Source organism: Empidonax traillii, unplaced genomic scaffold, assembly GCF_003031625.1.
Source record: "Empidonax traillii isolate 1590-97213 ecotype Southwest subspecies unplaced genomic scaffold, ASM303162v1 scaffold163:size1593379, whole genome shotgun sequence".
In the NCBI taxonomy this organism is placed as follows: Eukaryota; Metazoa; Chordata; class Aves; order Passeriformes; family Tyrannidae; genus Empidonax; species Empidonax traillii.
This window is the reverse complement of record NW_020955356.1, coordinates 922198-938058: the sequence shown is the minus strand read 5'-3', so window position 1 is coordinate 938058 and position 15861 is coordinate 922198. Positions and strand designations below refer to the sequence as shown.

The 15861-nt window shown below is 36.7% G+C and overlaps 1 protein-coding gene across 1 annotated transcript in view; it reads right to left on the bottom strand.

Moving 5' to 3' along the window:
- Window positions 1-15861, bottom strand: part of MAN1A2 (mannosidase alpha class 1A member 2) — a 136519-nt gene that overhangs the window by 83099 nt on the left and 37559 nt on the right. Inside the window, exon 3 of the mRNA XM_027885295.1 lies at window positions 10435-10531. Within this exon, the coding sequence (XP_027741096.1) occupies window positions 10435-10531 (97 nt within the window). The remainder of the gene's footprint in view (window positions 1-10434; window positions 10532-15861) is intronic.

Here is a 15861-nt window from a genome sequence, read left to right as displayed (position 1 = left end):
TGTCTCCATAGTTTTGGGTTATTTTATTTTTTAGCACAAACACAAAACTCAATTATTGCAGGCAGAAGGAGGACTGTGTGCAGACCATAATAAAGATTACTGCTGAAACTATGATCTGAGTTAGTGGGAGGTTAAGACCTGGTGATAACTGAAAGGTCACAATATCAGGAGAGAAAGATTAGGACGAACTTCATAGTAGAAAAGGAAGGAAGGAGAGGAGATGGCATTAAACTGGCATTAAATGGGAGAGAAGTGTATCAGAAGGGAAGCAAGAATAACATGCAAGAAGTGAATGGTGATGACAATCTGCTACACATATGAAGCAGTCCATCAAAACTAACCAAAAATACAGATCTGAATCAAGTCTATTTTGAGAAAGCAGGAAGTGGAAGTCTGAAAGGAAAAGTACCTGTGAATGATGGCACAGAAGTATGCAGAACCTCAGCACTTGTAGCAGCCAGTTAAACTCAGCAGGAAGCAAAGCAAGACTAATGTTTGACAATAAATAAGAGAACAAGATGTTATCTGGACTCAAGTAGAGTGTGAACTGATGTACAAAGCAAGCTAAGTACTAATCTTCCAAGACAAGATACAACCTCTTACAGATAATTGTAAGCTAAGCTACTTAGTTAGGTAGTAGGAAAAGCATCACAAAACAACACAAAAAACCAAACAAAACTCAAAAAAACCCACAAACCAAACAAAAACAAACAAAAACACCGAAGAGCCATCATGCCACAAAAGCTTTTCCATCTTTAGATAAAAGCTTGGGCCACTTCCACATATTAAATTTTCTTTGGAACAGCTGAAGAGGAGCTGATTTCAGTGTGGGAGCCATAAAACTTGACCAGAACTGTTCAAAACTTGAGTGAACAGTATCAGTGTATTAGGCACAAGCACAGTGCTACACTCATGTGGTTAAACCTCTTCCGAATTACAGCTGCCTCGTACATCTGCCGGCTCCCGATCACCACAAAGCGTACTCACATCTGCCTCCCTCTCCTTACACGTGCCCAGTTGGTTGTCCTCAGCATATATAGTTTTAGAGCTCAGTATGCTAATTCTTACTTAGCTGTCATGCCTGTTTACTTAACATTTTAACACAGTCCAAAACAGACTGCATAGCCTTAATTTCACGCTCTGCTCCCAATTCCAAATGATAGGAAACAAGTTTAAATTCATGAACAGAATTCCCACAACCTAAATAATTCCCAAATCAAAACAAATGTTAAGCCCAAAGATTTCCAATGGGAAATATTCTTTTTTTTTTTCCCTCGGAGCAAACCATCTGGTTTATAAGAGAAGAGTAAGAGAGGATGCTATTAGAAAGAATAAAAATTCTCAATCTGAATCTTAGCCCTGAACTCTAGTATGACCTAATTTCTTCCTTACCATTTCATACAGATGTTTACCTCACTATTCTACAACACAGGTTATAGAAATGAGGTGTGTTTATCTAATTCCACTTTGCATTTGGGCATCCCTTTTTGTTGTTGTTGTTGTTAAAGCAGAATTTTGAATCTTTTGAATAATGTCATAGGATTAAACATCATTGGCCCAAAAACACACAAAAAAAGCCACTGAGAACAACTGACCTAAATGTGTTGTACATGAGCTAATACAGACTGGGTGAGAAGAATTCAGTGAGAATACTGCATTATTAAAAAGAACAGAAACAGCTGCTCATGGTGAATTTTCCTGATATGCATGGGCACACTTGTGACAATCTGATGAACTATCATTGACATTCAAAAAAAGATTCTTAGCTAAGCAGTTGTTTTTATCTATGGCACCAGTACTGTAAAACAGCTGAGGGAACACACAGACAGATTGCATCCTGCCTGCACACATTTGCAAGTTTTAGAGAACAACCATATTCTGAATAAGCGTGACATATATTGCAGTGAAGCAAAATAGTGTTAACACACCACTATTTGCCCAACTGGCAGCATCAATCAGAAGACAGCTTCACATTATATGAACTGAGGAAGAGTCCAAAATTTTGCAAAGGGAAGTCTTATCTTCAGATAACTGTTGGAGTCTTTTAAAGAAGTGAACTTGTATATTGAAAGAGAGCATACACAGAAGGAATGTGAGAACATCTCTTAGCTAAAGCTCTTAAGAAAACTAACCTACCACAGGATAAGAAGAAATTTTCATGCAGATGAATAACTGTTAGAAAGATAGGAAATAGGATAAGTGTAAACAACCAATCATCACTATGAGGTGAAACCACCAGTGGGATCCTACAACGATAAATGCTTGTGCAAATACTTCTTTAGGAAATAATTTGAAAATATTTGTAAATATTTATCAATAAATACAATTGGATACAGTGGATTAGGATTCTGAAAAGGAATGCTACTGCAGAAAAGCTACCCCATAGCATATTTCTAGACGCCATGAAGAGCCTAAAAGATAAAAATTGCAATTACTAGGAAAGGAACAGCGAACAAAAAAGAAAACAGAACAAAGATTTAGTCTTCTTAAAAACAAACAAATAAAAGAACTTGAAAAGATACAAGGAAAGGAGATAATATATCAGGTATGAAAAAGTGTACGTAGGAGAAATGACTTAACAGGCTAAGACTCTCCATACAAAACAAGCACGCAACTGAGGGCATATGCAGTTCTACAAGCTCATGAATGGTGAGGAAAATATGAATAAGAGACCAAAACCAGTCACCTAGGACAGTGAGCAGACTTCAAAAGTAAAAAGTTTCCCACACAATATCAAATCAAACTATGGAACCACACTCATGAGGGGATATGTTGAGTGCTCTTTAAGTTTGCCCAGATTCCAAAGAAGTTTGCACAAAATAAAGGAAAAATAAACTAAAAGTTATTTAATAAAACTTGCTGTCTCTGACCACAGAAGCACTAACACTGAACAAACTTCTGTAAGGCTACAGAGTACTCGGAGACAATTTCACTTACTATAAACTTCTCGTGCTCTTACATTGCTTCCCTTGGTACCTGCTGTAAACAATTTTTGAAGGATAAGTAATGATCATGTGTTTGATCTTTCATCCATCCGAAACAAACTTTTCCTGCAATATCAGAACAATGTTCTAATTACAAAACAAGCCAGCAAGTCGAATAGCTACACCCTTTCTCAAAATTTTATCTTTCTAAAATTTGTGTTATTGGCCAAAAAAAATACACATTCAATGTACATGTAATATTCAACACTGTCTCACTGTAGTCACTCATTACTAATTTTGCAGAGGACACAGGTACATGGGCCTGTCCTAAGGTCAGTTCCATTTACTTTAAAATAGAGTAGAACCTGATATACAGAGATTAGCCTGAAATTTGCATCATGAAATTACTTCTCTTTACTAGTTAGCATGAATGGATTTTCTTTCCCCTTTTATCTGCCACAGAAAAAGGCAACGATAAGTAGATTACTTGTGCAGGTACAGTTAAAAGATAAGAACTACTGCTCACTAAGTAGGGGTTTTTTTCATCAAGAAAACATACAGTCAAGAACATTTTTGTTTTCATATATATCTCATATTCGGTTTTTGTGCTTATTTATCCTCCACATGGATTCAGAGGCTGAACCATGCACAGAAAAAGAATGCTGAGCAGAAGCTGTGTTTCCCATCTTTATTAGGATTTTACAGTGAAAAGACACAAAAAGTTTTCAGCCATACTTTCAGAGGGTCTTCCATCAGCCTTTACTTTAGGGTATATAATCTAATTTCTTTCCAGTAAAAGTGTTTGTCTCCAGACTGTTTATAAATTTTTGCAGGTATTTTGCCAACTTCAACAACAACACAGAGGGCCCACGAAACCAGTCAACCATGACACTCTATTATGTGAACTTCAGAAGTAAATAACAACTAATCAGGTGACAGCAGATGATAGTGTCAGAGCAACTCAGGCAGTCCAGTAACTACTACAAGGGCAGATAACAAAAATGTCTAATAAAATAATAAATATTTTCAAGGGTAAATTAAAAAAAAAAAAAAATCTGTTGCAACATTTTCTTGTAGTTCTTACAAGAAATATTCCACCTCTAATTTTTAGGGCCACAAACTGAACAAAGAAATCGCATTTCTCTCCCAAGCTATACTGTACTTGTATTGGAAAGGTATTGGAAAAACAGACTCCTGTGCCTGACTCAGGTCCTTCTTGCAAGAGCCCCCACATCCTTGTGGTCTGAGAAATGCATTTTCTGAACAGGGCTTGGGAGTATCGCTGCTCCTGCTCTCCGGCACAGCGGAGAAATGCACTGTCAGATCTCCATTGCTTAGCAACACAAAGATCTGCAGCAAGAGCTTCCTACACTGCGGCAGTGGGCAGTTGGCAGCTGGCTCAGCAACTTTCTCCTGTGTCACACGGGTTTACCAGTGGCACGGGCAGCAAAAGGTTGTTAACAAGTCAGGCAACAGGGCACACTCAGTGAGGTGACAGAAACCAAGTAGTCCCGGGCAAGTTAAAAAACATTCAGCACACTAGCTGCCCCAACTGAATCCTTAAGTTGTTCCCTTGAGCACATCTTGCTCATTAATGACACTGAACGTGCCAGACAAAAATCCCTCATAAAAAAAGGAGAATGGCTTCATTTGGTCACTTTTAAGGAAGAGATAAGGCACTGCAGTGCAGCCTTGAGGTTCTACCAGGTAAAACAAATGCAACCATAATGTGACGTCATTGACAATTTTCTCTTCCCCTCTAGAAGACAAGATCCCAAGACAGAGCTGGAAGACATCTGAGAATAAATTTACTGTTTGGGTAGCATGTAAGCTGAGAGAACAGGAGAGGCATGAAAGCACTCTTGATACATGAGACAGTTCTAGTGTGACAAAATACAAAACAATGATTTTATTAAATCTTTGTGGATAAGAATGGGCACATTGTATGCAAGAGTTTGCAACTAAAACTTCGTATCATTCTTAAGATCTTTTTACACCCTTCAAAACAATCTAGACATATAACTGTTTGTGGATATATATACGTTATCACATTGTCTTCATCTCTAGACAGAATACATTCAAATACCCGGTTTAGAAATTCACTGTTAGTAATATGGGAAGTTTTCCATTTTGCCAGACCTGTATAAGTACTTTGCCATGTACTTATTACTTGAAAAAAAATGCACATCTTCACTTTATTTTTAGACAGTAAAATTATCAAAAAACAAAAATCAATGCCAAAACAAAACAAACAACAAAAAAACCCCACACACTAAAAATTTCAGAACTCTCATTTCAGAAAGCATCAGGTAAGATGACAGCCCATGATTTCTAATTTTACTGAAGACAATGTTCCAAATCGCCCAAGGATTGTGGTTTATTTTCTTTACCGTTTTCCTTGAAGTCATTCAGGTTCTCAAATAAACATTGTTTTAGAAAAATAAAGATTGAAGACTGATAGAAACTAAGTAGTACAAACTACTCAATTTAACTCACAATTAAGTATTCTTACAGCTTATGATACAGTAATCAGTTCATAAGATACTGCGGTAAAAGATACCACAAACATACATCTTAAAACTCTGAAGCATATCTGGACTGAGTAATTGTGTAAGATGTTCACCTACAGGTCATCAAATAAGTGCAGGGACAAATCATTCTCATAAAGCATGTTTCAGACGGTTACTCTCATCTTCAAAAGCAAATCCAATCAGATTTCATTATCCAACAGTATCAACTACTCTGGTTTTGGCTTAACTCAGAAAATTTTCTGAAGCAAGCTCAGTGTTTGTCATGCTTGCTCATTATATTACATGCATCATTTTCCATCAGCCTTTTCTCTTCATCCTTTGTGTTCTAATGAGAACTTGACCCAGATCCCATAGAAAACCCACCTCTGCAATAACGCCCTGCGGCTGCCATCAAATTACTCCAGCAATTTAAGCAGTCCAACAAAAAAGGTTCACTTTTTTTTTTTTAAACTTAGCTGCTACAACCTTCAGAAGAGCTACAAATTAAAATTCAAACTAGAAAAACAAAATTACACCTCTCTGCTGTACTTTCTCTTTGCCTTTCATATTTCATCTTATGGGGTAGGAATAAACAACAAATCTTGAGAATACCAGCCTTTTCAAAAACAGGTAAGTTATCATCCTGTTCCACCAACAGAGAACCTATAAAGGTTTGGTTTATATGTCATCTAAATGTAAATGTCTTTAAAAGCTCACCAATTCCCAATCATACTTTCCCAAAGCAGCACCACAGCACTACTGTTGTGACCCAGCAATTGAAGAGGAGGAGGTACTATTCACGATTATAGCTACTGACTGACTATACAGTTTGATTGACACATATTTTTAGCAGGCTCCCCTTTACAATTTACAGTCAGACATCTCAAGAAGACTGGCAAGAGTTTCTAGCTGCAGGTCAACTAAAGCAAGCCTAGCACGTTTTGTTATAAAAGCGAAGCTAATAAACTGAGGAAGCCCATATATGTTCTTATTGGCATGCTTCAGTGAGGCATGGAACATCTTGCTTTTAAGTTTATAAAGTTTATCCTTCTTCATATTTTTAATAACTTAAGATCTATAAGAGCAGAGCAGGCCACCTCCTCTCCCCTTCTCTGACCCCAGTCTGAACCTTGCTAGATCTTGCAATGTTAGAAACACTGGCGTTTCTCTTGGCATAGATATGGATATACACTGCTTCAGACAAAAGTAGAGTCCAACACAGAAAACCAGTGACTTATTTGCCTTCTACATTGAATCATGTTTACTTCACTTGGGAGTTACCAGTAAAACTGATTTCCCAAAGATTCATGTAAATGGTTCCAGTGTCAACCAGCGATACCATCTTCTTGCAGAATCTCACAGATGTGCTAGGAATTGATATGGAAGACTGCAGACTGCACTAATGACACAAAATAGTTTGGGTCACATCATCTTTCAGGTGAGTAAGAAAATCAGGTTTTGCTAAGCATCTTTTTATTCAAACTAACACGAGATTTCAAAAATATTTATGTAATCCTTCTATAAAGGTAAATACAACTGGGAATGGTGACATAAGCGTTTAATAGAGATTGGTAAAGAAATAGGAATAACAAAACAGCCTAGACAGTTCTTGGTACAAAGGCCAATTTCCACACACACATTCCCCCCATCAACCACCCACCAAATGAACAATAGCTGATGCTATTCCAATACCAAATATACTTAATATATACTGTAACACTATGCAATTAAGAAAAGTTTTCCATATGAAATAGCCTTGAGCAATAATGACATGACTTGGCTAAAAATTAAATGGCACAAAGTAGCATCTGGATTTTAGAAGGACAGACACATAGGGAATCGGCTGCTAGGGTTAACTGTAACAAGAGGAGCAGAAACTTTCATGTGGACAAAGCCTGCAATTTCTTTCAGAAAGCAATGCCAAAACTTAAAAAAATACATCATTCCAAAGAATAAGCATTCCAAGGAAAAGAAAGCTGAAGTCCTTCAGACTCATTAAGAGACTTGTTAGATGTATGCAGAGGAGGAATGGAAAGAAAAGACTACAATGAAATTATAATTCATACCTGCTTCAAAATATTTTGACACTCATGTTAAAAACAAAACATCATAAAAATGTTTTCCTGCCATATGAAGAAAGAACCTTAGGTTCATTGAGTCTGGGTTACAAACCAAGGCTAATCTAAAATTATACATGGTAAATTAAGCAACAGAATTGCATCTAAATTCAACAAAGACAACACAATCATACAGGTGAACATTAAAGATTTTTCACTGTCAGATTCCACTTCATCAGCTGGAAAAAATATAAAGGAAAGCCACGAATTAGTCATAACATAAAACTAAATCACAGTAAGAAGAGATTCTTCTAGTAGAAATTAATGCAGTGCCAAGGTACAAGGTAGCAAACAAAGTATCTAAGAATACTTCACAGTACTTTCCTGGTATCTAAGAAAAGTCCTTTTGTCTGTTATGGCAGAAGCCTGTTCCTACAGTCTTTCCTTCAACCTCACACTCTCTCCTTGCACTACGCTTAGTACCAGCTGCATCTGACTTCTCGCTTTCATTCAAACTCCTTGCCCAGTCCAGATGTTTTTCCTCCTGTGCATGCTAACTTGGTTCATCTTCCCTCTCTCAGACAACTCCCCCTGATCCAGTAATTTTCTGTATAAGGGAATATAAAGAAGTAAAATAACATCAGAACAATATCAGCTTTCATACCGTATTGAACTGTAAAAAAAAGAGGTTCCAGCCCAAAATGAGAAGACTTCAATGCCATCAAGGCTTGCAGTTGAGGCAAATAGTCCTTACTGCAGATTGGCCCAGTACAGCAGCCAAAATTATTCTCCTATGGATTTCAATAAGCTTCCAAGGAGGAAGTGTATTTATTTGTGGGCTTTCTTTTTGTTTTAATCATTTAGGATTTCTTTAAGTATTGCAGAAAATGTAACTCGGAGGCTCTCCTTCCTTTGCTGGGAGCAGGGGAAAGGAGCAGTGTGTGCCTAGTTGAAAGTTCTCCTCCATGCTGCATATTCACATCTTATTTAAGGTTGAAATTCATCACGCAAACAAATTTAATGAAAAACTGTTTGGATATAAAGTAAATAACTTGTTTATTTGATAAGATATAAGATAAAATTTAAGAGGATTGGAAAAAGGGACAGCAAAAAAATTAGAAAGTCCCTTTAAATATTACAATACTTTTGAAATATATCTTTTGACTCTTCTTTTGGAATAGCTCTGTGACCTTACCATTTGTCTATGAATGCAAACAAAAAGCTAACCAAATTTTGATAAAGTCAAATATTTTATTCTAGGTTCAGGCACTAAGCACCAAAAGTGAGAAAATTACAAAATCCAAATCCATATTTCTATCACCTACAAGAAACAAATTCAAGGTTTAAAGCATGATAAATAATATAAATATCAATTACTATGAGAAACCACCTCACACAAAGCCATTAGCCCACTGCCTTACATTCAAAGCCAAAAAAAATCTGATTTCAAGCAAATTTTATAAACAACACTAACATAATGAAATTATACACAGTATATTCCCAACCATTCGTGACGTAAAAAGGGGTTATGATAAAGTTGTATCATCCTCAAATACAAGAGTGGATGAACACAGTATGAAACCCTGAAAAGAATTCAGAAAATTCTTCCTAATCTTCAAGCAGCTCTCCACTATATTTCAGAATAAATGCACAAACTTCACAGCTCAGTCATCTTAGGTGTGTGCATCCTGGACCAAGCAAGATTTAATCCTTATTAGTAACATCAAGGTTATGTGTTTTGATACACCAGAGGATGAACCTCCAGGGCTCCGTCCTCAACAGTTACGACCATGTGACCATGTATCTTTTTTGGAACCATCAGTCCTACAGAGCTGGGGTCAAAAAATGGATTCCTTCTTGGTTCGAGTACAAATAAAATGCTTGTCATTTTCCAGTCACTACTCTACCTAGTCTATCTCAGTGCATTTACACCAAGAAAAGCAGTACTGCTGCAGAACACTGATATTTTAAGGAAGAAAAGCCATCTAGTCTAATCACATGTATGCAGTGCCAGACTATTCAGTTTCTTGATCTTTACCATCCTCATGTTTTAAGCATTTATATTATAAATGCCATTTGTAACACTTATATTCACACTCCCTTGCTCTAATATTCTCACTTCCTCCCTTGAATTTCTTCAAAACTTAACCCTACCCTCAAACTTCCATATTTTGAATATAATTTTTTTCTTTCATTCCAATCTACAGGTTCGGGATCCACAAGTCACAGACTTAAATAATAATGTTACTTTCTCCTTACTCAGATTTTTTTTAAAGCTACTTTAAATTTCACCTTGGTACTAGCAGTGTTTCAGCATCTTACATGCACATTTTGCTTGTATCACAAGAAGTTTTTAACTGTGAGGGTGGTGAGGCACTGGAACAAGTTGTCCAGAGAAGCTGTGGATGCCCCATCCCTGGAAGTGTTGAAGTCCAGGCCAGATGGGGCTCTGAGCACTCTGGTCTAGTTGAAGGTGTTCCTGACCATGGCAGAGGGGGTAGGACTAGTGTATCTTTAAATTATAAGGTTCCCTTCAACTCAAACTGTTCTATGATTCTCATGGAATTAAACACAAAGATCTAGACAACATGAGGTTGGCTTTTTAAAAAAGAAAATTTATATTCATTGCATCCCAAAATACCATCAGCGCATTAGAACTTTCATTTATACACACACACACACACACACGGACAAAGTAACAGTGCACATAGACACAGCTTAGCTTTTGCAACAGTAAGAACATATTACTCCCAAGAAGATAGGTTAGTAAAGTAATTCAATGAAATACCATTGAAATAATTCATACACTTCTGTCAAATACACTTCAAAAGATTTATATTAAAACAGAGTTTGGTAGAAAGTTTGGGTAGACTTTCAAAAAGGACACACAGACAGAAATATAAAAAAAAAATTTAAATTCACAAACCAGAAAACACAGCCTACCAAATATGTTAGTGGAATGTCCTTTCCGGGCAATTGGTTTGAGCTCATTATGTCCCCATCCATATTGCCTATAATTGTCCCAGGCATGCTTCATCATCTGAGAAATGAAAAAAACAGGATTTGATTACATTATCAAACTACTTTCTATTAATACAATATTTTACTCCTTATTTGAGACTTCAACTTTCACAGTCATCCCACCATACTGATTAATTACTTTGCCACTATTTCTATCTGTTACAAAAATTAGATTTTAAAGCATAAATAAATTTGGAAACAACTTCAAGTCTATTTGATTTGAACTATAGAGCCTAATGCTCTGCATCAGGTCATTCTCTTGTTCTTTCTTTTCCTTTAATATATGCATAGACATTTAAGAATGTAAGCATAAGGAATGCATTTAAGTGTAAGGAACTGCTGTAAAACACTGGCTAATGTCTTAAGAGGCTAACTAAAAGAAAAATATATCTACCAATATCTGAAGCATAAAAGGAATTTATTTGCACTGGTACATCCAAGTATGACTAAACAATTCTGCAAAAGGCATAATAAATTTCTTATTAGCAACTTGACAAAGATATATTGTCATACAGCCTCTACCTAAAGAAATGCCAAAAGGTTGCTCTTTAGAAAGCACAGTGAACAAAGAAGCATAACATTATTAATATTTGCTACACAAAACATTAAACTCTTTTTAATAGATGTTTCCACCACCTGGTAGGAAAATTACATTAAAACCCCAAAAGGTCTTGTTGACCCACATAAACACTAGTTGTGCACATCAGCCACTAATCATCGCTTTTATGGATTTCCTAGAACTCTTCAAACTCCTTGTCTGTTGATATACAGCAGCCTGCAAACTGTAAAGCAAATGCTTTAAAAAAAAAATAAATTATTAGTTATCTAAACAGACAAGAGCAAGTAACAGGGGGAAATTACATTTCAAAAGACAAACTGCCACACTGACAGTTTGCCAAAAACTCTTCTAGAACAACTGCCATGTGTCTGCAGCCACATTATACATATTTTTATTTTATATTGCATTTTTAAAATGGTGTTAGAATACTGTTAACATAAACAAGATCCCCAAGAAACTGTATAGGACTTAAAATCATGATCTCCAAAAGTTCGAGAAATGCTCTCTAGGAAGAGAAACTATGCTAAGGTAACTAACAGATCAATACTAACAGTTTAAGAAACTGAGGGAAGGCAGGCAGTTTTCACTACGATTTACACTACTGTAATTTTCTTATTTTAATCAGAGAGTCACTATACTCACAGAAAATGGGTAGGAGCAAGCAGATGCTGGTGAAAAAATGAGGTGCAGCCAGCACTACCTCACATGTCTCCTACTACCTCACAGGTTTCCCCTCTAATCAAGTTCAAGTGGAAGGTAGCATCCAGTAATCCCAAATCTTTTGAACTGCACATAAACTGCCTTCTAAAACATGGAAAACAAAGTCCCTGTCTCCCTACAACCACCAAGAGATCCCTGCTCAAACTAAACAGCCGTAATTCCTTTGAATGTAAATTCCTTCCAGATTTCCCATGGCTCAGTTAACTCATGCCTAGACAATAAATTTGAACCACAGCAAAGGTATATGCACAGGCCCAGAAGATGGGAAGCGCTCCTGTGTTAAACTGGAATCAACTTAGGCACAGCTGTCCCTCTCAAGGTGCCAGAGGTCCCACTCCCACCGCTTGTCATTCAAAGTCTGCTCATCCGTTGCTTTTGGTATTTGCACTAAAAGATTTTGACACCTGAATTGGCAATAATACTGTGCCACTTCTTTTAGTATCATGAACTAGCAGTGTAGGAAAAAGTGGATGCAAATATTATACTAAAAGAGGACAGAAAAGTCATTTCATAACCATTCACAAATTCCTTAGGGTTTACAAAGCCCTTATCAAACTGACCAACTCATAGCTATTAGAACCTCAGGATGACTCAGGTAAAGTGATTCTCTCTTGACAGTTTAGAAAACTGCAGCATGACAAACACAGTAAAAGCCTGGTCACAGTCAGCAAGTACAGAAGTTCTTGTGAGAGCTCTTGCTACAGCTATGCAGAACCAAGGTAAAAATTTCTATATAAAATTGTTCATTAACTTAAGATCATAAAATCAACAATCAAGTGGGAAGGGATCTCAGTTCAACCTCCTGCTTAAAGTTATTATGGGACCAAACTGGGCTACTCGAGGCTTTATCCAGTCAGGACAGAGTTAAGGACAGTCAGAATGGGATCGTCGAAGCCTCTGTGAAGGGTCCTGCTCCAACTCGCTGCTTGCCAGACCACAGTCCTAAAAACTCTACTTGGGAAAACACAGACCTATGGGTTTAGAGGATGAAACTCAAGACTGACTGACCAGTGTTGTTGAAAACAGATGAATGAGTAAACAACAAGGTGACTGTGACCATGACATGGCAGATCTAAACAATTGGCTTGCATATAAGGAAGGGAAACTGGGCTTCTGTGATGTTTGGATGCCTCAAATAAATATTTTATGAAGGAGAATCAAATAACCATTGACATTTTAGCTTTGTAAAAATCTCACACTGTAGGCAAATACCAGTTAAGTCCAAGAGAAGAACTTGTTTCCTCACAGCAGAATATTAATTGTGGAATATTTCACTGCCCTAATTAGCTATGCTTCTGGGGAGAAGGTATAGATTTTGTTACAGAATATTTAGCTCTGAAGAAACAAAAAAATATGGAAATTACAAATGGTTAAAGCAGAATACATCACTAAGTAAAATGTTTCTATATCCATAATTTATCCTAAGATAAAATTATGATAGAATATGTAAAGGAGTACATTTCACCAGATGCATAACATAATGCAAGAGTAAGTTAAGAATACACTACTGAGACCTGAAACTCTGTGGAACACAAGAGATTAAGATACAGTTGACTGCATCATCTAATTCTGAGACAGGAAAACATATTTTGAGGAGATAAGACTACTTCGATAACCATAAACATTTGTCCTGTCTCCTCTGCCTTGCCCAAGCAGTGTACGAAGAATATGATGCTCAAAGTTCTTCAGAATCCTTTGACTTTATTACAGCAATAACTGTTAATAACAATTAATAGTTAACAGTAATAACAGTCAACTGTTTCTTTCCAGATGAACACTGAGCATTACTCTGTCACACAGCTCACTGCCTTCCTCTACCACAAACAAAGTAGGTTTCATAATATGATAGCAGATAACTGCACATTACATGTAAGTGAGAAACCCCACAGCTCTAGTATATAGCATTAAATTTTGTAAGGATGATATGCCAAGAGATCTTATAACAACATGGAGATTTCTGTCACTGCCAGAACAGGTAGCATGTTATACTATAGTTAGAACATCTATACTATTGGGAGCAGTTGTTCACGCAAAAGCTTTGGAGAGCCACAAAAAGATAGATGCCTCTGCCAGCTAAAAATTTAACAGAGGATGGCATTTTGGCTCAGGAAGTAGAAGCAATGTGAACTCCTGATCAGAAAAACAAAATTATCTCTATAGTTACACTAGATAGTATTTGCATAGTCAAAGCTGGGAATGCTGAAGAACAGCTCCAGGAAGAGACAGGCTTTTCTTAAACCAAAGTCTTTAAGAGGAGAGGAAAGTCTCAGACGCTGACTGGAACATCAGCACTACAGATAATAGAAAGAAGGTAAAACTACTATCGAAAAACCACACCCAACCCTTAAAGAACCCACAAGAGAGATAATTCTACAAAAAGACTTATTTGGACTCTTCTGCAGAATGGCAAGAGGCAGGGCTTGTCAAATGAAACTGCTTTTGCAGGTACACCCTTATCTAATTATTTTAATGACTTTAGAGCACATTCATGGGATCTGATTCTCTGTAGTTACTGGAAAATCAGGTTTTTATAAATATAGAGTGGTAATGACATCTTTGACAAATTTGTAATTGCAACAGCAAAAGGAGGTTACAGTGATTGAAAAGAGACTTGTATGGAAGTTTTACTGCTACAGCTACAAACATTTATTCAAGCTAAGGATTGGTTCAAAAGTACCTTTCCAGTCCTCAAAGTAGGGCAGACAACTAGCCAACAGAAAGTCCTGACAACAAGCAAAAGAAACAATTTACTGGCAAATTGCAGTATTTACTGGTTCCTGCCATTCCATCAGGAATGTGCGTAATAGATTCCAAATAGGTTTTGCTTCCAAAGGAACATCTTCTGGTTAAGAGTACACTTTAGAGAGATTTATATAAACCACCTTCAAATTCAGTTTTAAAATTAACCAAGGATTTGCTAGACAAAATTACTGCTCAACTGGCAGATTAAAAATTAATAACCATTTTCCTACTGTCTGCAGAGAATACTTTTAGGAGGTTAATTTAAAGAATGATCTTTTCCTTGTATATTGAGATTGTTGATGAAATTTAGAAAACTGAGATTTTTTTATTCTTCTGGGAGCTCTGCTTAAAGAGAAATTATTTCAGGCATCAGTTCATGTCTCTGTCATGCACTTCTGAACACTGTCACTGAAAATGTCTGTCCGGAACATGTTCCTAACACACACAGTTGGGTTTTCTTTTATTGTCAAATCTGGTAACAAACCATTACTAAAACAAAATTGTTTATCAAACGGATGCAAAGCAGGAAGCCTTTTTTTTTTTTTTTTTGGTAAACACCTGAAGTCTTAGATGCCTGATGAAATTAAGGGGAAAATACTTCAACCGGCAAGAATTGAAACAGTAGATGTAAAGAGCCTAAATTTGGAGACCTTACAGCAGTGAACTGACTGCTAAAATTTGCACAAGAAAGCCAAATGTTTTTTATCCAAGAGGATTTTTGACCCTGTGCATTCTCATGGTTTCAAGAGAAACTGGTATTCACAGGATTGACTGGTCCTACGGTGTTTAGAACACTAGAACCTCTCAGATCATCTTTGTAAACAACCCTGACTGCACATCAACCAGCAGAAAGCAGATGCTTACTTCTGGTCTTGTCTTTTCAGGCATCAGACTAATCATCTTCGTCAGCTTATCCCTGCACCTTCGCCAGTTTTGCTGCATCCTTTAACTACATGAAGCGTGCAAGATGTAGAGGCACCTGAGGAGCTTCAGAGGCTACCATAACAACCCTTCCTGTTCTGTTCTTTTTTGAAATACTGAATATCTGCTCTTTGTCTGCTGTTGAGCACTACATTGACATTTCCAAGGAACTACAATAAACACAATTTCTCATTCTAAAGTGGTAATAAGTCACCTCACACCTTTTCATACTAAGCATTAAGTTGGAATCTCTCCCTCTCCAGCCCCAATATGCATCATTTTACATTTAGCTGTGAAATAAAAGGGGAGAAAAATCACTCAATCCCATAAGGCTTTTTTTGCAATTCTTCATGTTGGCAGCAAAGTTACCATATGCATCTGTTTTCAAACTCTAAATAATTTATTTG